Source organism: Callithrix jacchus, chromosome 16 (assembly GCF_049354715.1).
Source record: "Callithrix jacchus isolate 240 chromosome 16, calJac240_pri, whole genome shotgun sequence".
Lineage (NCBI taxonomy): Eukaryota > Metazoa > Chordata > Mammalia > Primates > Cebidae > Callithrix > Callithrix jacchus.
In genome coordinates this window covers 56018833-56045202 of record NC_133517.1, presented here as the reverse complement: position 1 = coordinate 56045202, position 26370 = coordinate 56018833, and the positions used below count along the sequence as shown (strand labels likewise).

Genomic DNA, 26370 nt, shown 5'->3' with positions numbered 1-26370 from the left:
AGACAGCCTCATTTCTTGGAGCATTTCTTTACCCTGGGCTGGTGTGGGGAAGGTGAGATAAAGGAGCTAGGGCCTGGCACCCAGCAGGGGCTCTGTTAACTCCAGCTCTGGCCACAGGCTGAGGACCGCTCAACCTTAGGAGGTCAGGTGTGGTGACTGTGTCCAGGAGCCACACATGTACCAGCTGGTGACCATGAGCAATGGCTGGCATCTCCCTGCAGGGACGGCTTCTACTAAACAGGACCCAGGAAGGAGTGGGCACTGGCCAGGCCAGGAGAGCAATCCTGGAGCTCCTTCCTCCAGCCTCCTGGGGTGGCAGAGTGGGCTGGGCACACCCTGGGCACAGCACCACCACTTAGTAGCTGTGTGGTGAGAGTGGGCCCACCCTGCAGGGAAGAAGACTCACTCCAGGTTTTGCAGGGACCCCTAGAAGATTGGGGAGCTCATCTCTCTTCTTCTCTGCTTCCCTTAGGCTACTGGGGAGCTCGGTGAAAACTCAGACCTGACCCTGCCACGTAGCATGATGGCCAGGCCTGCAGAGCTGGACAGCCCGAACTTCTCGCTGGCTCTCAAGGTCGGCAGGGAGGGAGGGAGGGTCAGAGGCAGGATTGACAAACGTGAAGATAAACATTTTAAAAAGCTTGTTCAGCAAAATTGCTGTCAATCAAGTTGAAAGATGAGGTGAAGTTTTGTTTTGAGTTTTGTTGCTGTCTATTGCCAAGGGTTAACACCCGAGATCAACAACCCCCACTTTATAAATCAATAAGAAGGCGACAAACGAGACATGGTAAAATGATCAGGAGATGTGCACAGAAGATACTGTGCATGCAACCTCGCTAATACTCACGGAATGAAAACTAATGCAATGCTTTGACTAAGACTGGCAAAAAGTCGAACACCGACTATCAGCAAGCAGGTGTCCTGTGGTGGGAGAGTGAATGGATCTGCAGTTTTGGAAGATTCTGTCAATCTCAATTAAAAGGCAATATCGATATCAAAGCTTAAGATATACAGTTTTCCCAAGCAACTCCATTTCTAGAAGTCTGTCCTAAAGGAAAACTGAATTCATGATGCCGGGAGCAGGAGGAGCATCTGGTGCTGCAGAAGACATAGGTGGGACTGTTTCCACCCTCCTTGGGGTTGATCCCCTGGTCCCTGGAATGGAAATGCCTCCTCCCCACCAAGGTCTGCCCAAGGTGTACCTCCTCCTGGCCATTTGTAAAACACTGGGGTACAGCAGGACCTGGAGGGGCTCTCTCACCCATAAGACAGGTCTCAGCAGAATCTCCATGAAACCCCAACCCCCAGAAAGCCTCCAGGTCCCCCAGAAGGTCCCCTCCCCCAAACGTTCACTGTCTTTGTTCACTGTTGCATATAACAGCACTAGAGTTCCTTGCCTAAAATTCAAATTCCCGAACTCAGAAAATTAAACATTTTTTCACCCACAGCTTTGCAGCAACCTCACTGGATAGCAGACACTGGGCCACACTGACGTGATGCAATTTGTGGGACCTGGTGTGACTGTTTGTCTGCTTCTGTAGCAGGGATGCTAATCTATTTCATTCTGCATCTGCCCAGACCTGCTAAGGGTGTTCTTGGAATATGCAGTGTGTATATCGTATTACTTTTAAAAAATATAAAATATTCTGATTTTTGAAGCACATCCCTTCCCAAAACTTTTCATTTTTAAAGTTTTAAGTATTAAAATAACTCAAGGTATTTTAACTCACAATGAAGTGCACAGATCTTTGCTGTAGAGCTGGTGGGAAGTAGAATAGTTCCTTTTTAACATTTCCTTTCTTGTTACAGAATAAGTGTGCTAATAACTCTTTGTTAAGCCCTATCCTATGTAGCTGTTAAACATGCCGTGCTTACAGGCACATAGTACTTTCTGTGTCCTTGTGCTTTAACCAGGATATCTGTGCTGGACATGATTACAGGCATGTCCCAGCTCTCCAGCTTTTACCTGTTTAGAAAAGTTTTAAGTTGAGCTGGGTGCGGTGGCTCAAGTCTGTAATCCCAGCCCTTTGGGAGGCTGAGGCGGGTGGATCATGAGGTCAAGAGATCGAGACCATCCTCATCAACATGGTGAAACCCCGTCTCTACTGAAAATACAAAAAAGTAGCTGGGCATGGTGGCGCATGCCTGTAATCCCAGCTACTCAGGAGGCTGAGGCAGGAGAATTGCCTGAACCCAGGAGGCGGAGGTTGCAGTGAGCCAAGATCGCGCCATTGCACTCCAGCCTGGGTAACAAGAGCGAAACTCCGTCTCGAGAGAAAAAAAAAGTTTTAAGTTGTTAATCAGTTGGGTTTTAGTTTAAATTGTGAGATCTGGCTCCAGCCAATGGAGATCAGACACAGCAGTAAGAACAATTCCAAATGTGTAAGGTATACATTTGTGTGTTTTCCTTTGTTCCTTGTACTCTTGTGGCAAGATGGCTAGCAAAGGTACCCTTCCTGCAGTCCAGGACGTAAAATAAAAACTGCGTTGCTGAAAGATCCTTTGTCTCAGTGCTAATTTTTCTTTGCGACACTGAACATCTATTTCCAACAGGGCTCATGTAATTCACATCCTCTCAGGATAGGGAGCTTTTGCCACCACCCCAAAAATCTCTCTTGCCCCTTCCTGGTTAAGCTCCATCACTACAGAATGGTTCTGATTTCACCGCAGATTAGTTTTGCCTTTTCTAGACTCACATGACGCTGGAAGCATGTAATTGGAAGCATGCTGTCTGTGTGGAAGCATGTCATTGGAAGCATGCCGTCTGTGTGGAAGCAGGTAATTGGAAGCATGCCGTCTGTGTGGAAGCAGGTCATTGGAAGCATGCCGTCTGTGTGGAAGCAGGTCATTGGAAGCATGCCGTCTGTGTGGAAGCATGTCATTGGAAGCATGCCGTCTGTGTGGAAGCATGTAATTGTAAGCATGCCGTCTGTGTGGAAGCATGTAATGTGTGGAAGCATGCCGTCTGTGTGGAAGCATGTAATGTGTGGAAGCATGCCGTCTGTGTGGAAGCATGTAATGTGTGGAAGCATGCCGTCTGTGTGGAAGCATGTAATGTGTGGAAGCATGCCGTCTGTGTGGAAGCATGTAATGTGTGGAAGCATGCCGTCTGTGTGGAAGCATGTAATGTGTGGAAGCATGCCGTCTGTGTGGAAGCATGTAATTGGAAGCATGCCGTCTGTGTGGAAGCATGTCATTGGAAGCATGCCGTCTGTGATCTTCTGTGTCTGGTACTTTTTCACTCAGCACAAGGTTTCCGGGATTCACCCATGTCGTTGCGTGTACTGAAAGTTCATTCCTCTTTTACTATTTCAACTTTTGTGATTTCATTTCCTTTGCTTGGTTCAGGTTTAACCTGAACCTTCTCTGGTTTCCTGAGATGGACACTTAGATGATTGACTTTAGATCTTTTCGTGGGGCTGTGCAATATTCTGCCTGTCTGGGTTGTTTCTAGTTCAAGGCTAGAATGAATTAGCCTGCTATGACCATTTTTGTAGAAGTAATTTTGTGTATGTGTGTTTTCACATCTCTTGAGTAAAATACTGAAAAGTGGGATTGCTGAGTCGTATGTTAACTTCAGAAGAAAATGTCAGTTTTCCAAAGAGGCTGTGCCATTTCCCATCCCACCTTCAACGTTCTACGCACCCCACGTCCTTGCCAATGTCTGCCGTGGTCCTTTTTTTCACCTGTGTGCCCTTGGGGGAGACACAGAGGCGGTTTCTTGTGTGGTTTTTTTTTTTTTTTTTTTTTTTTTGAGACGGAGTTTTGCTCTTGTTACCCAGGCTGGAGTGCAATGGCGCGATCTCGGCTCACCGCAACCTCCGCCTCCTGGGTTCAGGCAATTCTCCTGCCTCAGCCTCCTGAGTAGCTGGAATTATAGGCATGCGCCACAATGCCCAGCTAATTTTTGTATTTTTAGTAGAGATGGGGTTTCACCATGTTGACCAGGATGGTCTCCATCTCTTGACCTCATGATCCACCTGCCTCGGCCTCCCAAAGTGCTGGATTATAGGCATGAGCCACTGTGCCCAGCCTTCTTTTGGTTCTAACTGGGGCTTCCCTGAGGATTAACGATGCTGATCGTTTTTTCACTTGCTTATTGGCCATTCAGCTGTCTTCCTTCCTGAAGTGCTTTGCGGCTATTTTGCTCATTTAAACACTGATCTGTTTGTCTCTTGCTCACTGAGTTGTAGAAGTTCTGTATTTATTCTGGATACAGTCTCTTGTCAGATACATAAATTGAGTATTTTCTCCATGTCTGTGGCTTTCCTTTTTGTTTTCTTAGTGATATCAGTTGATGAGACATTTTAATTTTGATAAACTCTAGCATATTTTTTTTCTTTATGATGATTACTTCCTGAGCCCTAAGAAATATCTATCTACCTTAAGGCTGGCAAGATTTTCTCCCATGTTTCTTTCTAGACAGTTTTCAATTTTACCTTTTAGATCTTGGCTCCATCTCTAATTAACATTTGGGAATGGTTTGAACTAGGCACTAAAGTTCATTTATTTTCTTACGTATGTGAAATGGTTTCAGAACTATCTGTTCAATGTTTCCCCATTGAGCTGCTTTGATACCTTTTTGAAAAAGATCAATCAACTGTTTACATGTAGTTCCATGTTGGATTTTCTATCCTGTTCAATTGATTTATTCGTTTAACCCCTGCCAGGGCCTCATGTCTTGTTTGCTGCAGCCCTGCAGTAAATCTTGAAATCAAGTAGTGGATTTCTTGCAACTTTTTTCTTTTTCATAATTGTTTTAGCTATGCTAGGTTCTTCAGAATTTCTTTATAAAAATGTATTCCATAGCTTATATTTAATCCTACAATACAGTTTTCTGAGATTGATTGGTGTCACATTCAGTATATGAATCAATTTTGGGAGAATTGACATAGTTATCGAATCGTTTTGTTTACAAACACCATCTCTCTCCATTTTTAAGGGTTGTTTTCATTTCTCTTTGCAGTGCTTTTAAAAATATTGCATATATTTTGTTGCATTTATCTTTTTTTGTATCTTTAATGCTGCCGAAAATGTCATTTTTAAGAAAAAGTGTATTTTCTAATTGTTTGTCACCAGTATATAAAAGTTCAATTGATTTTTGTATATTGAACTTGTATCCTGAGATCTTGCTCGATCCAATTCTTAGTAATTATCAGTTCTAGTATTTTAAATATGATTCTGTAAGACTTTCTAAGAACATAGTCACACTGTCTACACAAGAGATAGTTTTACTTTTTCAATTGCAATCTCTATGTCTTTTTTCCCTTCTTCTTTTTTTTTTTTTTGGAGACGGAGTTTTGCTCTTGTTACCAGGCGATCTCGGCTCACCGCAACCTCTGCCTCCTGGGTTCAGGCAATTCTCCTGCCTCAGCCTCCTGCCCTTCTCCTTTTTCTTACCTTACTGCATTGGCTGGCAACTTCAGTGCAATGTTGACTGGAAGTGGAGAGAAAGGACACCTTTGCCTCATTCCTGATCTTAGTGGGAAAGTGTTTGGTCTTTGATTATTAAGTGTGTTAACTCTAGCTCTAGACGTCCACTTCACACTGAGGCACTTTCCTTCTGCACCTGGTTTGTTGAGAGCTTTTATCGTGATAAGGTGTTGGGTTCTGTCAGATGCCTTTTCCACATTATTTTTTATAAATATGATAGAACTTTTTCTGCTTTATTCTGTTAATGTGTTGAATTGCACTTACTGTTTTTCAAATGTTAAATTCACCTTGTGTCCCTGGGATAAACCCTCCTTAATCATGGTGTATTATCCTTTTATTCAATTTGCTAATATTTTGTTAAGATTTTTGAGTCTATTTTCATAAAATACATTGGTCCTTAGTTTTCTTTCTTTTGGTAATGTCTTTGGTTGTGTTGCCCTTATAAAATGATTTAGGAAATTATTCCTTCCTCTCTATTTTCTTGAAGAAATTTGTGTAGAATCAATATTACTTCTTTTTTTAACTTTTTGATAGAATTCACAGAGAAATGTCTGGGCTTGAAGTTTTCTAAGTGAGAATGTTTTAAATTATGATTTACATTTTTTAATATATACAGGACTATTCATTTTTTGTTTCTTCTTATATCAGTTTGGTAATATGTGGTTTTTAGAGAATTTGTATATTCCATCTAAATTATCTAATTTATTGAATATTCATTATAATTTTCTAACGTCCAAAGGATTTGTAGTGTCGTCCCTTATTCCTTTCTGAAATTGGTATTTTGTGTTTTCTCGCTTCTTGATCAGTCTAGTGACAGGTCTATCTATCTATCTGTCTATCTATCTGTTTATTATAGAGATTGGTCTTGCTCTGCTGCCCAGGCTGGAGTGCAGTGGTTTGATCCTAGCTCACTGCAGCTTCAAATCCTGGGCTTAAGCAATCCTTCTGCCTTAGCCTTATGAGTAGCTGGACTACAGGTATAAGCTGCTATGCCTGGCTAAGTTTTAGAAATTTTATTTTTTAAATCTCATATTCAACCCCAATATGTTTTTTTAGAGACAGGATCTTACTACATTGCTCGGGTTGGTCTTGAACCCCTGGCCTCAAGCAATTCATCTGCCTCAGCTTCCAGAGTAGCTGGGATTACAGGCAGAAGCCACCGCATCTGGCTCAATGTATTGATCTTTTTGTTTTAGTCATTTCTGTTTTTGTCCCTTTTTGTTTCTTTGATTTCTGCTCTAGTTTGTGTTATTCCTTCCTTCTACTTACTCTGAGTCGATTCTTTTCTCATTTTTTGGCTAACTTCTTAAAATGGAGGCTTAGATAATTGATTTTGTATCTTTCCTCTTTTCTAATATAGACATTAAATATAAATTTCCTTCTAAGTATTGCTTTTTATTGCATCCCACAGATTTCATATGTCGTGTTTCATTATCATTCAGTTCAAAATATTTTCTAATTTTCCTTGCGATTTCTTCTTCTTATTTAGAAATGTTTTGTTTAATTTCCAAGGATTTGAAGTTTCTCCAGATATATTTTATATTGAACTCTAATTTGTGTTTTAGTTAGAGAATATACTCTGTTTGATTTCTGCCATTTAAAATTTGTTGAAACCTGATATATGGCCTGGCATATGGTCTATCTTGGTGAATTTTTAAAATTTAATATTTTAAATTTTGGTGGGTATATAGCACATATATACATTTATGAGGTATATGGGATATTCTGCTACAGGTGTGCAATGTGTAATAATCACATAAGGGTAAATGAGGTATCCGTCACCTCAAGCATTTATCCTTTGTGTTACAATCCAATTATACTCTTTTCGTTATTTTTTAATTTTCTTATTTTTTAAGATGGAGTCTCACTCTGTTGCCCAGGCTGGAGTGTAATGGCATGATCTTGGTTCACTGCTACCTCCACTTCCTAGGTTCAAGCAATTCTCTGCCTCAGCTTCCGAGTAGCTGGGCCTACAGGTGCGTGCCACCACACCCAGCTGATTTTCTTATTTTTTAGTAAAGACAGGGTTTCGCCATGTTGGGCCAGCTGGCCTCGAACTCCTGACCTCAGGTGATCCGCCTGCCTTGGCCTTCCAAAGTGCTGGGATTATAGGGGTGAGCCACCATGCCCAGCCCTCTTTCAGTTATTTTATTTATTTTGAGATGGAGTTTCACTCTGATGCCCAGGCTGGAGTTCAGTGGTGCAATCTTGGCTCACTGCAACCTCCGCTTCCCGATTTCAAGGGATTCTCCCACATCAGCTTCCCGAGTAGCTGGGATTACAGGTGCACGGCACAACGCTGGGCTAATTTTTGAATTTTTAGTAAAGGCGGGGCTTCACCATATGGGCCAGGCTGGTCTCGAACTCCTAACCTCAAGTGATCTGCTCATCTCGGCCCCCCAAAGTGCTGGAATTGCAGGAATGAGCCACCACACCAAGCCTCTTTTAGCGATTTTAAAATCTGAAATTAAACAATGGACTATGGTCACCCTGCTGTGCTAGCCAACGTACATCTTGCTCATTCTTCCTACTTTCTGCAGCCGTGAACCATCTCCGCTTCCCCCAACCACACCCTGGCAAATATTTTATTTGCACTTTATTAGATGAATTGGTTAACGTTGTGTTCAAGTCTTCTCTGTGCTCGGTGAATTTTGTCTTCTTGTTCTGAGTTGCTTGTATTGCTGTGGTGCTGTTTCTACTGGATGCCGTTCCGATACGACGTTCTCCGCTGCCACCGCTGCTCCTGTCACTACCACTACAGCTCTCACCAAAGGACAATTATGCCATCAGCCAGGGTTTCCTGTGTCGCCGGCACGGTGCCCGACACTACATGGATTACTTCCTGTACTTGTCACAACCACCCTCTGAGTGAAGTGCTTGGATTCCCATTTGACAGATGAGGAGACTAAGGTGCCGAGAGGTGAAGTGGGTCCCCCGGGTCACAGAGTGGTGACTGGTTGAATTTGGACTGGTTGAATTGGACCCAGGCGGCAGGGGTGTCGTGTCCCTTCTCTCAGCCATGGCAGCCCCTCACTCACTTGGGTGTGTTCAGAGAAGGGCCTGCACAGCCCGGTTCTTGGCTGGGGCACCCTCCGTCCACCTGCCTGCTTCCTTCTTTCCGTGGCCACAGCTCTGGCCAAGGTATGAATCCTGATGCCTCAGTGACCAGCTCTGTGACTGGTCCTCTCCCTTTCCCAGACTTGTGTGCTCATCTACAGAGTGGGGAACCTTCCTCCCTCCCTCCTTGCTCCCTCTTGCTCCCCCATCTTCCTCCCTCCCCTCTGCTTCTCTCCTTCCTTCCACCTTCCCTTCCTCTCCAGGCACCCATCCTGCCACCTCTCCCCTGGTGGCCCCGTGGAAGGCCAGGTGGCTGGGAGCTAGGCCCCTTTTCTATGTGGCTCCGTTGCTCTTCCCAGCAGGCCTTGTCTTCCCGGCTGAAGAGCTCCTCTGTAGGGGGAGGGAAGGGTCATAGGGACCTGTCTGACACTGTCACCTCCAAGCATTAGTGCTGGCCTGGGCTGACACTGCCGGCCTCTGCCCACCCTGGCTCTGTGGGTAGGGCATGGGAGCTGGAGGGATGTGAGCCGGGTTGGCTCTGGGTTCAGAGAGCTGGGCTGGGCTTGTGGCCCTGCTGCCCTTACTGTGTGGCCTCAGGTGGGGGGCTTCCTCTCTGGGCCTTGGGCTCACTCATGGTAAATGGAGGGGCATCGCCAAGCATGGCCCCTCAAGAGTGGGAAAATAAGGCTTTGGGAGGGAGGCATTCTGAGAGTGGAGAGCTTTTTGGGAACGTTGGAACCCATCTCAGAGGGAGACGCTGCTTTGGGGAGAGATCTGGGGTTCTCAGCAGTACTCCCAGGTGCAGAGGGACCTCCACCCAGCCTGCCAATCCTGGGGCGGGGTGGGGGGCAAGGCCAAGCCAAGCAGGGTCCTGCTTCTCCCCAGCCTTAGGGTCCAAACACCCCTGCTGGACCTGGGCCTCCCTGTAGGTCACAGGCCCTGCCACACCCCAACCCCACCCCTCACTGTGGCTGCCCACCAACTCCTCCTGAAGGCTCTTGGCAGAGGGAGCTTCCCTCCTCACCCTCCTATGGATATCTCTAGATGTGGCCTACACTGGCTGCCTCCTTCAGGAAGCCCTCCTTGATGGCCCCCGGGCAGCTGGTCCCTCTCCTCTCTGGGCTCCTCCAGCTGCTCTCAAGGCAGCCCTGGACCTCCCAGTGGGAAACACAGCAGCACGTGCTTGTGAATGAATGAGTGAATTCATGAAGGTTGGCCTCTGTGTGGCTGGGGGCCTGGCACTGGGTGGGTGCTCAGCCAGTGTGCTCTTTTGTGTCAGCACCTCCCTGTATGTCCTTCCTCTGGGGTCCTCAGAGGCCCCACTGTCCAGGCCGGCCCTTCCTGTAGCTTGGAGGCCACGGCTATGGTGGACGAAGGGCCCAGACACTGCAGGCGGCAAAGGCTTCGGGTGGCCCTGGCCTGCCATGCTGCCTCTCTGAGCTCTGTCTCTTTCTCTGAGTGGTTTGTTTCAAGCCCTCGCATTTTCACATGCCAGGGCTCATTTGAGTGCCAGCCTTCCATGTGTGGCCAAGGGAGGAGACAGAGGCAGCAGCTGGTCGTGGAGTTGCCCAGCTGTGTGCCAGCAACACACCTGTCCTAGGCCACTGACTGACCCTCCTCTGTCATCCTGGCTCCGCCCAGGCCCAGCTGTTGCAATACTGACAGCAGGAGTGGGTGAGCCATTGGAGGGGTTGGCACAGCTGGGCCTGGGTTGCTCTTTCCAGGGAGGTCCTGAGCACAGCCTGGGCCCTCTGAGGGGTGGGGGACAGTGGGGATCCTCAGGGCAGCAGCCTGTTCCCGCTCAGCATGCAGCTACCTGATGTTGCACAAGTGACATGCAGCCCCTGTGCCCTGCCCGTGTGAGGCCTCAAAGCCCCCATCTTGGACCACTCTCTATGACCTGCCCCATCCTGTCCACAACCTCGCGCCCACATACCGAGGGAGGACAGGACGCCCATCACATAGAGAAGGCTTCGGTGCAGGAGGATGCCCGTCAGTAGCTCTGTCTCCAGATGCTGTGCCACCACCCACCACGAGTGCCTGCAGATGGCCACCACCACGTTGCTGGCCATGTCATGGCATATGTCTTCCAGCTCCTGGGTGGGGTGGGAGCAGGCAGGGTGGGAGGTACATCAGAGAAGCTTGTTCTGAGCCCTGGTGTCTTCCTATGCCAGGGCTGGTTTGAGGGGCAGGACAGCTGCCACAACCCATGTTTCTTTTGGTGGAAAACTGAGGGTGAGGAAGTCTGAGGCCATCCTGGTCTGTGTCCATTTTTGGAACCCTTCCTCTCCCTCCTCCTCCTTGCCTCTGAGCCCCTCCTCCTCCTCCCTGCCTCTGAGCCCCTCCTCCCCTTCTCCTCCCTGCCTCTGAGCCCCTCCTCCCCCTCCTCCTCCCTGCCTCTGAGCCCCTCCTCCCCCTCCTCCTCCCTGCCTCTGAGCCCCTCCTCCCCTTCTCCTCCCTGCCTCTGAGCCCCTCCTCCCCTCCTCCTCCCTGCCTCTGAGCCCCTCCTCCCCCTCCTCCTCCCTGCCTCTGAGCCCCTCCTCCCCCTCCTCCTCCCTGCCTCTGAGTCCCTCCTCCCCCTCCTCCTCCCTGCCTCTGAGTCCCTCCTCCCCTCCTCCTCCCTGCCTCTGAGCCCCTCCTCCCACTCCTCCACCCTGCCTCTGAGCCCCTCCTCCCCTCCTCCTTCCTGCCTCTGAGCCCCTCCTCCCCCTCCTCCTCCCTGCCTCTGAGCCCCTCCTCCCCCTCCTCCTCCCTGCCTCTGAGCCCCTCCTCCCCTTCTCCTCCCTGACTCTGAGTCCCTCCTCCCCTTCCTCCTCCCTGCCTCTGAGCCCCTCCTCCCCTTCACCTTCCTGCCTCTGAGCCTCTCCTCCCCCTCCTCCTCCCTGCCTCTGAGCCCCTCCTCCCCTCCTCCTCCTTGCCTCTGAGCCCCTCCTCCCCCTCCTCCTCCCTACCTCTGAGTCCCTCCTCCCGCTTCTCCTCCCTGCCTCTGAGTCCCTCCTCCCACTCCTCCTCCCTGCCTCTGCACCCTGGTTCATGCTGTGTGCCTGTCTGCACCTCCACTCCCCTTAGATTGTGCTCCGAGGCCTGGGTTCAGGCACTCATCCTGAAGCTCTAGTCCACATCACCTCTCCTCCTGAGCTCCTGGTGGCCCAGGACAATGTCACCTCCCTTAATTCTTTCACCATGAATTCGGAACCAGAGGCCATGTTCCCGTCCAGGAGACCCAGGGCATCAGCTGCTCAAGGGTAGACCCCCGCTGCCTGGGCCCCTGGCCTCCCTGACCCTGGCCAAGCCCCCATTGTCCGGGGGGAGGCTTCTTCAGCAGGAAGGACCTGAGTGGGCCCCGAGGCTCTATGTGGTCACACCCAGGCCCTTTCTCAGGAAGTGTGTGCTTCCCTCTGGATCTTGATACAGTTTTGAATTCCACTTTTCTTGGTCTTCATGGGAGCTATAGGCAGCTTCTGTGGCTCTGAGGCAGGTGAGCAGGAGGCCTGCCTGCACTTGGGGGCTTCTGAAAGTCGGAGTTTCTGAGCCCTGCCATGCAGCTTGAATCATCGCATGAAATGGATATATCATTTCTAATTTTTGCTAAGTATGGCCATGGGGGCTTCTCATGAAGAAGGTGATTGAATCTGATTTTGTTCTTTCAAAAAACCCACGTCAGCTAACAGTCCATTTAGGACAATAGCAACCACACTGTGGAAGCGGGGAGCAGGCACACTAGGAGACTGACCCTAGGTGCCAGAGTGCTTGATGCCCCTCTGTGTCCCAGGTGGCAGATAGGACCCACAGAAGTGTGTACTTCCTCTGGGGGCTGGAGCAGGGCTGCGGTATCTTCAGAAACAGAAAATGTAGACTGGTTGCAGCCTCATTCATGCGTGACTCCGTGCAGGGGTCCCTCCTCATGAAGCCCGAGGAGGGCCTTGTCCACCCTCAGGGAGGCTGAGGCCAGACCATGCTCCTGAGAGTATCCTGAAGTCCTCGCCTTCCCAGGGGCACTGCTCCCTGACCCCAGCTCCCCAGGATCCTCGATCTGTAAACTGCAGAGGCGTCTGATGGACTTGGCAACAGTGAGTGTGAGAAACACATGCATAGGATTCCAAAGCAACAAGAAACGAGGTAGAAAAACCAGGTGGACATGGCCCATGCTCCCCGTTCCCCATCCTTCACACCTGGGGTGGCCTCACTCACTCCTCTGGGGGAGCTCAGGGGCTTCACCCACCTGCTGTCCACCAGCTGGGCGGTGACTACAGGCCAGTCCCTAAGGCTCTGAGCCCCGGCCTCTATATCTGTAAATGGGGTCACAGAGCCCTGTGTGGAGGGTGTGTTGGCCATGCTTGCAGGCCGTGTGCTGTTTGATGTCCTATTCCTAATACCCCCTCCATGAGTTTGCTGAACTGCAGGGCTGGATGAGCAGCCAAAGCCGCATACATCTGCGGGAGCATGGAAGTCCCGTTACAATGCCCTGACCTGCCGCTGTCCCCCGTAGCTCCTAGGGGACGTCTCTACTTGCTTACTTCCCGCCACCATGGCCCCGAAGGCGTGTCCAGATTGGCCTGTGTCTGCTTCCTGACCCCTGCGTGGGGCAGGCCTTCATGGCCCAGTGTGGTGTGCTGTGCCTCTCGTTTCGGGGGGAGCTGTATGAAGAACTTGCAGTGGCGTTTGCCTCTGCGTGACCACAGGACTGGTCACACAGCACCACACAGAGGGCAAATGGTGCCTACTCCTGCTTCTTTGGGCATCCCAGTGTGTGCGCGTACTGAGGTGTCCCCTGGGGCCGCCCTGGCCTAGTCAGTCTAAGCCACCTGCTCCCCAGCTTCTAGAGTGGAGACTGTTGGTGGCCAGGGCCAGATCTCAGACTGCAAGCTGGGGGCAGGGTGGGGTGGGTGGGGCAGTTCAGGTCCAGACCCCAAGTCTCCATCAGCCAGGAAGCCAGAAGGTGGAGGCCAAGGACAGAGGTACAGCCTGAGGACTGGGTTAGACTTGCAGGGGCCTCTCAGAAGCTGGGCTGCAGGCAGAACCACAGCCTGCTGTAGGGACAGACCTCCTGGTAGGAGAGGGCTCCCCCACTTCTGAGCCCTCTTTTGAGCCTCACCTTCCTTAAATGGGAAAGTGAGATGGAAAAGTGTGCTCGTTCACTGAAGTGGCTGGGGGCAAGGACGCGAGGCACTGGATGGAATTGCTTGGTAAGCCACAAGGCTGGGCACACCTGGCATCGCTTGGGTCCCTGGGGCAGCCACTGGCATTCCCAAAACCCATGGGGGGTTGGCCCACTTGCTTGGGGAGGGGAGGCCCACTGTGGTCTTGGTCATGTTCTCCAGGGCTAGCTGCGTGAAGGTTTTCTCCCAGGTCTCCTCCAGGACGTCACTGGCCCCGATGACCATTTCCAGGGTCTGGAACAGCCGGAACTTGTGCCTGCTGGAAATCTGTGGGTGGCAGAGCAATGGTGGGTTGGAGACAGATCAGGTCAGATGGTTTGGGAGGTGTGGGCAGAGGTGTGGATGGGGCGGGTCCAAAGGAGCCATTTCTCTCTGCCACTTCATGGTCTGTGACTCCAGGCAAACCCCTTGGCTTCCCTACGCCTTAGGTTCCCCCCCAGTGAGGGTCGGGATGGCCACCTCACGAGCGCATTCTGAGGGTGGCCAATGCATGTGGGTCCACTTTTCTCCCTCCCCACTCAGCCCATTTCACATATGAGGAAATTGAGGCTTGCCCCAAGTCATGTGGTTGTTCTATGCAGGACCCCGGGTTAGAGCCCACCTCTGGGTCCGACCCTTCCCTCTGCCCCCTGTGCCTGCCCCAGTGGCCCAAGCTGCCCCCACCTCTGAGTTGTCTATGAAGTAGTGGTGGGTGGTTTCCATCACCAGGCTGGGGGAGCCATGAGCCATGTTCTTGACCTTGATGATGTACTTCAGGCAGAAGGGGTCTGCACTGCTCATGTCCTGCAGCATCTTGAAGCAGATGGCTAAGGTGGGCAGGAAGGCATGAGTGTGAGCAGGCTGTGGGTAGGTCACATGGTGGCAGCAAGGCTGGGCGGGCAGGAGGGTGGCTCTGGGGATGGAAAATGAGAACTGGGGAATGGATGCACGAGAAGTCTGGGACCTCCTGATGGTCCAAATGGACTTTCTGGGGTTCAACCTAGGTAAGGAGCAGGAGCGCAGGTGTGCTAGCACGTCCTCACTCACCATTCATACTCCCATCCTCCCATTACCCACTCCTCCCTCATCCACCTGTCCATCCAGCCATCCGTCTGTCCGCCCACATGCTCCGTCTGTTCATCCTTCCATCTACGAGCTCACCTGTTCATCCATCTTTCCATTCATCCACCTGTCCATCTGCCCAACATCCATCTATTCATAAATGTGTTCACCTGCCCACTCATGCATTCATCCCTCCCTCCCCGCATCCATTCTTCCATGTCCTTTCACCATCCATCCAGTCATCCAGCAGTCAATGGTGTTTGAATAACGGAGGGGCCAGGCGTGGACTGAGGGCTGGGGTGTGAAAGGGAATGGGAGGATGGTGGAGGGTGGGGTGTAGGGTGAGCTGGGCATTGCTTGGGCTTTGGATGGTGCCTCGGGAGGCATGAAGAGGCTGAGCCGGGTGTGCAGGGCTCTCCACTGAAAGCTTCACTATGTCCACACCACTTGACACCCTCAAGGTCCTGGAGTGGAGACTCCTTCTGGCTGTCACTCTCAGGACTGCTTTTGTTGGAGGGACAGGGTGGGATCTGCTGGAGCCTGACCCCTTCTGGGGCCAACCCATGTCTGTCCTGTCTGAGCCGGGGCAGAAAGTCACCTGCACTGCAGCCTCCTCCATGAACACCGGCACTCCTGTGGCAGGAGCGCGGCCTGGCTGCTCTGCGACTTGTGGAGCAGGATGGTGGTGGGGGTGTGGCCGTCTATCCCTGTGGGCAGAGTCCTGGGGTACTTCCATGCAAGACGAGTCCTTCGGGGATGTGGAGACAGCGGGGGAGATTCTGAAATGGAGGAGGGGTCCTGGGAGTCGGTGTCTGGGTGTGTATGTTTCCGCATTAGTGCGGGGTGCTAAGTGCTGCACTGGCTTCCGTTGGGCTCGGCTACATCCTTCCACGTGTCTGTCCTTCCGTTCAAGGGACTGGCTGGGCCCTGGGAGGAGGGCGGGGTCTTGAGGCCTCAGGGACACTGCTGAGTAGGCAGCATCACCTGCAGGCCTGGTGGGGCCTGGCCTCCCAGCAGGCGTCAGGTTCTGAGGTTGGGTTTGAGACAGACATGGCTGGTGGGACATGGCAGGGCTCAGGGTATGGCATTCCTCATTCAGACACATGTGAGACTGCCCTGGTCACCCAGACATCACTGGAGGAGTTCCCAAGGGAAGTGGGGAGAGCTGTGGGAGCAGTGAGAACACAGCAAGGGAGATCCAGCCCCTCCAAGCTGGCCTCTGCCTTCTCCTCCTCTCCTCCCTCCAAGCTGGCCTCTGCCTTCTCCTTCTCTCCTCCCTCCAAGCTGGCCTTTGCCTTCTCCTCTTCTCCCTCCAAGCTGGCCTCTGACTTCTCCTCTCCTTCCTCTAAGCTGATCTCTGCCTTCTCCTCCTCTCCTTCCTCTTCTCTTGCAAATGTGGGGAAAGCACTGCCTCAGACTGTGTTAGGGGCCATAAGGGGCCAAAAGAGACCATATCTTTTTTGGGGGGAAGCTGCCCAAGCCTGGTTCCCTCTCACGACTCCTGCCAATGGGCCGCTGGGGCAGAAACGGCCTCCGGCTCCACCCACTTCCTGACCTTATTTGTTTGTTCACTCTCAGTAGCCACTTCCCAAGTGCTGCCATGGGAGGGGCATGTTCTGGCATCTCCTGGAATGCCTCAGTGAATGAGATAAACAAAGTCAGCAAATTAAATCAGTGAATTCTGTGGTGCATTAGAAGGCAGTTCATCTTTCAATATTTTATGCGTTCATTTGTCCCACCATGGGAGGGATGCATGTCCAATCATGCCACTCAGAATCTGCCCTGCCTCCCATTTCACTCAGAGCCAAACTCAAAGTCCTGAAAGTGACGTGTAAGACACTGACACCTCCATCCATGAGGGCGTAACCAGGACCGGCTTCACCCACCTGTCTTAAATGACATGTAAGACACTGACACCTCCATCCATGAGGGCGTAACCAGGACCAGCTTCAGCCTCCTGTCTTAAATGACGTGTAAGACACTGACACCTCCATCCATGAGGGCGTAACCAGGACCAGCTTCAGCCTCCTGTCTTAAATGACGTGTAAGACACTGACACCTCCATCCATGAGGGCGTAACCAGGACCGGCTTCACCCTCCTGTCTTAAATGACGTGTAAGACACTGACACCTCCATCCATGAGGGCATAACCAGGACCAGCTTCAGCCTCCTGTCTTAAACAACTCGAAAATTGGAAAAAATATACAAAACCATGATTATCAGACATCAGACAACAGCAGCACAGGAGAAAGATCCCTGAAAATGGAAAAGCAAGAAGGTGAGCCCTGGTGGCCACAGCCAGCTGCCTGGGAAGTTTCCAGTTTGCAGCACAGGGAGAGGGAGCCCAATAAAGCCCAGTAGTCTCTCTGAGTTGAGGAAGTGGATGTGATAGTCTGGGGGAGCCAAAGGGGCTGGAGTTTGCTGGGAAGAGGGACAGGAGAGAGTGGCGGAGAGAGTTCTGGGGCATTGCAGAGGATCCCCTGCATCCCCCGCCTTCATCTGAGCTCAGTGCACTTGGGAAAACCATGAAACCCCAAAAGGAGTAGAGGGAACAATCTTTGGAGCTCACACAGGGCTGGCAAGAGTTCCTTTGCTCACCAGCGAGAGTGGAAAAGCTGGTCATTCACAGGGGATTAGGTAGCGTGCTCTGAATGGTATGACCTCAGTAATGGGGGAAAAGTCTGCCCTAGACAACACTGTTTTGGCTCTTCCTACCAAACTTTTAAAATCAAGCCTCAGAGGAACCAAACTTTTCAAGTAATTTAATTGTGTTCAAGAACAAACCTGAAGAATATTTACAAAGTACAGGAATATCCAGTACCCAACAAGGCAAAATTCACAATGTCTAGCATCCAATCAGAATGTTCTAGGCATGGAAAGAAGCAAAATATATGCTCCATAATGAGGAGAAAAAAATCGATTAATTGAAACCAACACAGAAATAATATAATTAGTAGACAAGGACAGTAAACCAGTTGTAACTATAAGGTTGGTACCAAAGTAATTGTGGTTTTTGCCATAATTTTAAATAATATATTTCTCATGTTCAACATGGTAGAGCAACACATTAGCATGGTAAGGAGAGACCTGGAAAACATAAAAAGATGGATACAGAGTTTAGCAGCAGATTAGACAATGTAGAAACGCAGATGAGTGAACTTGAAGACACAGCAATAGAAACTACCCAGAAATGAAACATATAGAGAAAAAAGACTGGAAAAGATAAAACAGCATCAGTGAGCTGTGGACCAACATCACATGGCATTTTGTATGTGGAATTTGCCTCTCTACAGGAGAAGGAAGGGGGAAAGAAAAAATATTTGAGGAAATAATACCTGAACACTTCACACATTTGATGAAAGTTATAAATCCACAGATCCAGGAAATTCAATCAACTCCAAGCAAAAGAAATACAAAGAAAACTACATGAAGTCACATCTTAAAAACAGCCATAGAAAAAAGACACATGAAAGGAATGAAAAATGAGAGCACAGTTCTTGTTGGAAACAGTGTGAGCCAGAGATAGTGGACAATATTTTAAAGCCCTGAAAGAGCGAAACAGAACAAAACAGCAATCTGTCAAGCTAGAATTCCATCCTAGAGAAAATACCTGTAAAAATGGAAGGTGATATGAAAACGCTTTTCATATGAACAAAAGCCGTAAGACCATATCACCAGAAGGCCTGCACCATAAAAAATGTTTGAGAAAGTCTTCCAGACAGAAGTAAAATGACAACAGATGGAAAAAATGAAACTACACAAAAGAATAATGAGCACTGGAAATGGTAAAAATGTAGGTAAATAGAATTTTTAGTTTTAAATTGTAAAGTAAAAATAATAATGCATTGTGGGTTTATGACAAATATAGAAGTAAAATATGTAACAATAATGGCACAAAAGCCAGGAGGGGGAAATAAAAACAAAATGTTGCAAGGTTCTTATACTCTAATTTCACTTGAAGGTAAACTGAGATAAGCTAACATGTATAATAGAAACCCAAGAGCAATGACTAGACAATAAAACGACACAAAACAAAATATGTGTGGCTAACAGTTCCACAAAGGAGATAAGGTGGATTCATAAAAATCACTCAATGCAAATAAAGGCAGAAGAAGAGAAAAACATTGCACAAAAAGAGATGAGACAAAGAGAAAACAAATCACAAGATGGTCGACTAAAACCATATGGATAGTCATATTAAATATAAATGATAAAGGCACCAAAATCAAATAGCAGAGACTATCAAATTGATAGCAAGACCCACATGTACACTGCCTATGCAAAGTCCACTTGAAATGTAATAGACACCAATCAATGAAAAGTAAAAGGATGGAAAACAGTATGTCATGCTAACGTAAATATAAAGAAAATTGTGTTGTTATATTAATATCAGACAAAGTATATTCTAGAGTAAATAATATAACAGGGATAAAGAGAATCAGTTCATTAATCAAGGAGATATAAGAATCTTAAATGTTTGAATAAATATCATTTTCTTTTAGAGATTCCCCTCTCTATTTTATTTTTGTTTTCTAGAGAGTCCTGATCTGTTGCCTAGCCTGAGTGCAGTGGCACAAGCATAGCTCACTCACGGTAGCCTCGAACTCTTGGGCTCAAGAGATGATCCTGCCTCTGCCTCCCAAGTAGTGAGGGCTACAGGGGCATGCCACCATGTCTGCCTATTTTTTTTTTTTTTTATAGAGACAGAGTATCTCTCTATTGCTCAGGCTGGTCTTGAACTCCTGTGCTCAAATGATCCTCCTGCCTCCACCTCCCAAAGTACTGGGATTACAGGCATGAGCCACTGCACCGGGTCCCCCTTTCTCTTATTTAAGGGATAACTACGAAAAAATGAAAAAAATAAGCTGCAGACTTGGAGGAAGTATTTGCAAATCACATATTTGATAAAGGACCGTCTCCAGAATATATAAAGAACACTCAAAACAAAGGAAAACAAAACAAAGCGCAGGCAGCCTAACAAAACACCGGAGGAAGCCTGGGACAAGGCATCAGAGGAGGCAGACGCATGGCAAGGGGGCACCTGAAAGTGCTCAGCGCTATTCCTCATGAGGGAAACCCACTGACACCACAGTGGGCTATCACCACACACCTACTAACAAAACACAGGAGGAAGCCTGGGACAAGGCATCAGAGGAGGCAGACGCACGGCAAGGGGGCACCTCAAAGTGCTCAGCACTATTCCTCATGAGGGAAACCCGCTGACACCACAGTGGGCTATCACCACACACCTACTAAAATGGCCCAAATCAGAAACACTGGCAATGCCAAGTGCTGGTGAGGGTGCAGAGCAGCTCTGAGCCTTCACGTGTGGCCGGCAGGAATGCAGTGGCACAGCCCTCTTGGAAGGTAGCCTGGTATTGGCTAATAAAGTTGAATGTACACTTACATTCTCATGGCTCAGCTACCTGCTCCTAGGCATTCTCTCAAGCGAAATGACTACTGGCTGAAATCTATACACAAACACTTGTCGTGGCTTTTGATGGAAATAAGCCACATGTCCTTCGACCTGGGAATGTACAAAGCAGCCATATCACATCCACAGTCTGCTACTCAGCAACAAAAGGGGGGAATTCCTGATAAACACAAAAGCATGGATTCTTCGATGCGTGATGCTGCACGAGGGAAACCGGACTCCAAAAGCTACATGTGGTGCCATTTCACTTTCACAACATTCTGGAAAAGTGAAACTAAACAGAGAGCAGGTCAGCGGTTCCCAGGGACTGGGACCTGGAGAAAGTTCACTACAGAGGGCCGGAGCGGGTGTCTGGGAGATGGTGCTGTCTGGGAGTCGCGTGCCCCCCGCCATATTTTGTTTGTGGTGGTGAGTCCATGACTATAAACATTTGTCAGAATTTGAGAGTTATACGCTAAAAATAGTGAATTTTATCATCTGTAAATCATACTTTAATAGAAAAAGAAAAAAGACACATGAGAACAAAAATGGTCTCCTCCCTTATTTCCTTCCGCTCTCCCTTGCCGATTCCACCCGTCATGCGGCCCTCACACCACCGGGTGCACGTCTACCTCCGGACCTTGGCAGTGGCTGCTGCTTCCCTCTGGGGAACACCCTTCTGAATCTGGAGGGCCGCCTGGCTCTCAGTCCCTCACCTGATTTTAGTGTTTGCTCCATTGTCCCCTTCGTGATGCACTGATTGAAGACCCTGACCCCACGCTTCCCACTCGCCGCCCCTCTTCTTTCCATATCACTTCACGCCCTGTGCCACCATAGGGTTTATTTCCTGCTTCTGTTCCCACTGGCAGTCTGGAATGTAAGGCATGCAGCAGGGGCTTTATCCCTTTTGTTCCCAGCGGTATCCCCGACACCTAGAACACCTGGTCCACGCAGTAGGTGCTCAGAAAATACCGGCGGAATGAATGGAGTGCTTCAGTGAATACGGCCGGGTCCTGACCTTAGACACAGCACTGTGACCGCCCTCCCACCTCTCCAGGATCCTGCCGGGGCCAGGTTGTTGTCCCCCTCAACCATCACACCAGATACAGCTTCCCAAAGGCCTTCCCGTGGACCCTGTTGGGCTCTGCTTTCCTGGTCCCTCTGCCCAGAGTTTGTCTCCTCCTTTCTCTTTGTCCCCTTGCCAGGACTATAGGAGGACATCTGCCAGGCTGCTCCACCCCATAAGTGCATCATAGTGTGGGGGTTGCCTGGGAAATTGCATTTCTGCACATCTGAGCTTTGCTGTCCCAAAGCTCCAGAGCCCGCATCCTGGAGATCATGTGTTCTGACACGGCCTGGCGTTTCAGGGCCAGAGCGGCTCGGGGGAGACTCTGGAGTTCTGCTCTCTTGACCTTGAGAGGTCCACACACAGTTTGACCCTTCTGGAAAGCCGCCTCCTTCCTGTGGCCTCCCAGAAAACTAGCCAGTTCCCTGATGCTGGAAAGGGTGGCCTCCCAGACAAATGTGGCTGGGGCCGACTCGGAGTGGGAGCGAGGGTCCTGTTGGAGCGCGAGTCCAGCTTCCCCCAGGGACAGCAGAGGTCACAGCACCGGCCGCAGGCACCAGGGAGACCCGTACCTTGCCCCTCCAAACCCACATCGCAGCCTCTGTGGTCTCCAGAGTTAAATGTGTTTTTAAAAATAGAAAAATGATGTGAACGCACTAATAGCCAACATCTACAGAGGAGCGCTCTCGGCTTAGCAGCGGCAGGTTCCAGCATCCAGCAACCTTTCCGTGTTCTGGGGTAGTGGGCCTGTGTGTGGGCCTGTGTCTGTGCATGCGGGCTCGGACGTGTGTCCTCCAGGGGCCTTGGGCCCGCCCCTTTCTCCTCTGGGCGTCAGTTGCCTCCTGGGAGACCCGTGGATGACCCAGCCTGGGCCATTCGTTCCCTAGGCCCAGGTCCCCGTGCGGGTGGCAGGTTCCGGGGCTGGAGCTGTGACTCCCGCTCTGGGCCTAGGTCTCTGCTCCTGCTTTGTGCCGGGCTCCGCTCCAGGTGCCGATGCTCGCCGCCTCCGGGGTCCTCTCCTGCCGAAGGAACCAGGAGGGGGACAGCCTGGGACCTCAGCCTGTGGGTCTGGGCAGGCCGCCCCCAATCAAATCCAGCCCCCTCTCCGCCGACCGTGCGCCCGGGAAGCTCGCCGCGCCTCGCGGTGCACTCTCCCGCTGTAAGAGCGCAGCACCACCGAGGGTCCCAGTGGCCCTTCCTCCTCTGCTCAGCGCCCTGGGATTGGGGCGGAGCTCAGAGAGGGCCGGAGCCAGCGGCTGGTCGCACAGCAGTCGGTGTTGGAAATGAGTCTCAAACTCAGGTCCCCAGACCCAAGCCTAGGGTGAGGACGAGGCCGCTGGACCGGCGGCACCCCCTCCCCAGGGTGCCAGTCTGTCTGGGTGGGCCCGGGGAAGGCCCCTCCCTCCCGCCGCCTGCTCCGCGACGCGCCCCCAGCGCGGCCGGCAGATGGCGCTGCGGGCCCAGGCAGGACTCGCGCGGCGCGAGGGCAGCGGCCCCGACTGGGGGGCCTGTGAGCGGCACACGTGCCACCCGCCCACGCGCCCGCGTTGATAGGACCCGCCCTTCCCGCTGCACCCTCCCTCCAGCCGGGGACCCGCAGAAGGGGCGTCGTGGGTAGGGGTGCGTGGCATCCCACCGCCCACTTGGGGCAGGGAGCGCAGGAGGGGCCACGTGGGTCCCACCGCCGAGCCTTTGCATAGGCCGTTCCCCCTCCTGCTGTTCGCCTGCAGTGAGGAAGGGGCCAGACTGAAGGGCGGGGCAGTCCTCTGGCCTCCTCCCAGGCTCCTTCTCTCTGCCCCTGCACAACTCCCTGGGGTTCCCAGGCTGCATCCAGGTTTGAGGCTGTGGGCAGTGCCTTCCTCCTGGAATGCACCCTGCCCCCAACTTTCCTAAATAAACTCCTTTGTGCACGTTCCTATTTGTCCTTTGAGACCCCCTGCCCAGGCCACCTCCTCGGGGAAGCCACCCCTGATTTCTCCGGGCTCCCATAGCATTGATTCTCAGTGTGGTTTGTTCAACTGTGCTGTGCCTGCCTGGGTGGTGGGACCGTGGGGGCTGTGGTTTGACTGGAGGTGACGAGAGGGGCCAGGAGGTCACCCATGCCCCTCGTCCAGCTGGGTCCCACCACCGGCTCCCCTGGCTGCTGCCCCAAGGCCTGACTCCCTGAGGTTCCCTTCCCAGGAGACAGTGGCCCTGTCTGACCAGTGGACACCCCCACAGAAGACCTGAAGCTGTAAACTCCTAGAGGAAAACAGGGGAAGTGCTGTTTGACATGGCTCTTGGCAACAATTTTTTGGATATGAAGCCAAAAGCACAGGCGAAAAAGCAAAAATAGACAAGTGGGACTACAGCAAACTCAAAGCTTCTGCACAGCGAAGGAAACAACACGATGAAAAGGCGGCCTGTGGAACGGGAGGGAACGCTTGTGAACCCTCTCTCTGATAAGGGGTTAACATCCAAGATACATGAGGAACTGCTGTCACTCGATAGCAGAAAGTCAAATCATCCAATTAAAAAGCGGGCAATGGATTTGAATCGACATTTAGCCAAAGAAGACAACCGGTATATAAAAAGGTGCGCGACATCACTGATCACCAGGACAAGCGAATCCAAGCCACAGTGAGATCACCTTGCACCCGTTAGGATGGCTGGCATCAAAAAGACAAGATGGCAAGTGTTGACCGGGTGCGGAGAGAGGGAACCTTGTACTCTGTCAGTGGGAATGTAAGATGGTGCCGCCGAGGAAGGAAACAGCATGGAGGTTCCTCGGAAAAACTAAAGATAGAGCTGCCATATGATCCAGCAGCCCCTCTCCTGGGTGCCATCCAGAGGAAGTGGATTGAGGATCTTGAAGACGTGGCTCCACTGCCATGATGGCGGCAGCGCTGTTGAGGACACCCAAGATACGGACACGCCCTAGGTGTCTGCGGTCAGATGATCGAAGAAAGAAAATGTGGTTTATACATACAATGGAATGTTATCCAGCCTTTAAAAAGAAGGAACCTGCCATATTTGACGACGTGAATGAACTTGGAGGATTTTATGCCAAGTGCAATGGAGCCAGACCCAGAAAGGCAAATTCTGCCTGATTTTGCTTCTACGTGGAATCAAAAACAGTCAAAGTCAGAAGCAGAGAGTGCAGTGGTGGTTCCCAGGGCTGGGGGGCGGGGAGAAGGGGAGAGGAGGCCTTGCTGTTGAGTGGCGATACGGTTTCAGTCACCGTAAGTTGCAGAAGTCTGCAGTCGGCACTGCACCACAGTTAACGAGGCCGCACCGCACACTGAAACGTTTGTGAAGTGGGTAGATCTCATGGTAAGTGTTCTTACCACAGAAAAACAAAAGCAAAAAGCCCACCACTGAGTACACCTGACCCAGCCTCGGGTGGCAGCGCTGGGATCCCTGCCTGGGGCTGCAGGGCCTAGAGTCCTGCCTGCCCTCTCCCCGCAGCTGTGGTCTGGTGGGGCTGTGGGCTCTTGCTGGGGCCCTGTGCTCCCAGTGGAGGGAGTCCCCGTCCTATCTGAGCCTCGCTGCCCTCAGGTGCACAGCGGGCATGGACTGAGGCCCTTTCTGGGGGACAGTGAGAGCGCCCACTCCGGGCCCTGGGTGGGTCCCCATCCTGCAAGTGGGTGATTCCCTATGCCAAGATTGCTCGGGGAGGGTCCCACTGGTGGCTGTGGGGCCCACGAGGTGGGGCAGCCCCAGGTCAGGAGCAGGCCGGGGTCCCCAAGCTGGGACAGTGCCCAGGGCTTGTCTTTGCCTTCCAGGGCTCCCCTCCTCCTCCACACCCTCTCCTACGCTTTCACAGAATAAAGAGTGGAGAAAAGGCAAAAGAAAGAGGTTTTCTCCTCCGCTTTCTGAAAATGAGATTTTAAAAATAACTCCTGGGGCGGGAGTGCTAGGAGGGGCCTTTCTGGGGAGACCAGACGAGCCTGCTCTCCCTCCTCCCTCAGCAGCCACCCCCCTAACCCTGGCCAGGGCCTGGGGCCTGCTTGCCTCCACCCCAGGCTTCCTCTGCTGGGCCCCCTTTTCTGTCCCTCAGGGAGGTGGGGCCTTCCTGACCGCTGGAAGAGGCAGCAGAGGCCAGCGTACAGGGAGGGAGCTGCTGGGGAAGGAGGGGCTGACAGTAATGGCAGAGGGCAAAGGAACGTGGGGCCGTGGCCTGGTGGGAAAAGGGAGCTGGCTCCTACACGTCTTTCCCATCTTGCTGGGGCCCTTGGCTTCTTCTCGGCTCACTGCTTACCAGCCACAGGCGTCCTGGACTGCTGCCTCCTGCTCCTCGGGGGCGGGGCTTTTTCCTGCCACAGGACCTTGGCATGTGCTCCTCCTCAGGCCTGCCGCCCCCAATTCAGTGTCATTCCCGGAGAGGCCATCTCAGATCGCAGAATGGATACGGAGTGTCCCCTCCACCTCGATGCGGTCAGAGCTCCCTACACGTTTCCTTTTCATGCCGGCATTTCCTTCCAGGTCTCTCTGTTGTTCTCCCAGCTTTCAGTCCTGAGGCTCTGGAGGGTGGGCTGCACGAAGCTGCTCTTGCCCCTTGCCCGGCCCTCGGGCTCTCAACCTCACTATCCCTCACCTGCCAGCACCTATGTTTCTCTGTGGGGGGCTTTCTGGCCACTGCTGAAGATGCCAGGGAATCCAGCTTTCCCAGGAGCAGCCCTTGACCTGTGACTTGAGGGTGGGGACAGACAGCTCAGCCCTACCCCTCAAATGGGCTGACCCAGTGGGGTCAAGCCTGGTGGCTTCCAGGATGCCGAGTGCTTGACAGCTCCATGATGGCTTCCCTCCTTCTGAGTCTCTCTTCCTCCCACACCCTGTGGTGGTACCTGGGATCATGTCTTGAGAACATGCCTGCCCTAAGTTGCTGCCTTGGGGTCTGTGTTGGGGGCCGAAGAATGGCCCCAAAAGTATCGATGTTCTTCTGGCTGAAACCTGTCATTGTTACTTCTTATGGCAAAAAAGGACTTTGCAACTGTGATGAAATTCAGAATCTTTAGGGACGTTATTACCCAGGTGGTCCCTCAATGCAGTCCTGTGTGGCCTTACCAGGAGGCAGAGGCAGGTTTGACTAGAGAGAGAGAAAGGAGGCCATGTGGCCGTGGAGACAGAGCTGGAGGGAGGCGGCCACCAGTGGCCCACAGAGGCGAGGAAGGCTCCACCAGAGCCTCTGTGGCAGGTGTGGGCCTGCTGGCTCCTTGGTT

The 26370-nt window shown here is 51.4% G+C and overlaps 1 protein-coding gene and 1 long non-coding RNA gene across 2 annotated transcripts in view; both read right to left on the bottom strand.

The window, feature by feature from the left end:
* The window catches only part of LOC144579688 (maestro heat-like repeat family member 5), a 55663-nt gene extending 39050 nt beyond the window's left edge, over positions 1-16613 (bottom strand). Inside the window, 8 exon segments of the mRNA XM_078352475.1 lie at positions 2697-2896; positions 8770-8880; positions 10307-10586; positions 13788-13916; positions 14313-14541; positions 15289-15380; positions 15382-15617; positions 16577-16613. Of these exon segments, the coding sequence (XP_078208601.1) occupies positions 2697-2896; positions 8770-8880; positions 10307-10586; positions 13788-13916; positions 14313-14541; positions 15289-15380; positions 15382-15617; positions 16577-16613 (1314 nt within the window).
* Positions 16614-17440: 827 nt separating this feature from the next.
* LOC144579842 (uncharacterized) lies at positions 17441-25961 on the bottom strand. Its single transcript, XR_013528292.1, has 2 exons — positions 25410-25961; positions 17441-22188 (listed from the first exon to the last, which is right to left on the bottom strand). It is a non-coding gene; the product is annotated as an uncharacterized LOC144579842 (long non-coding RNA).
* Positions 25962-26370: the final 409 nt, after the last annotated feature.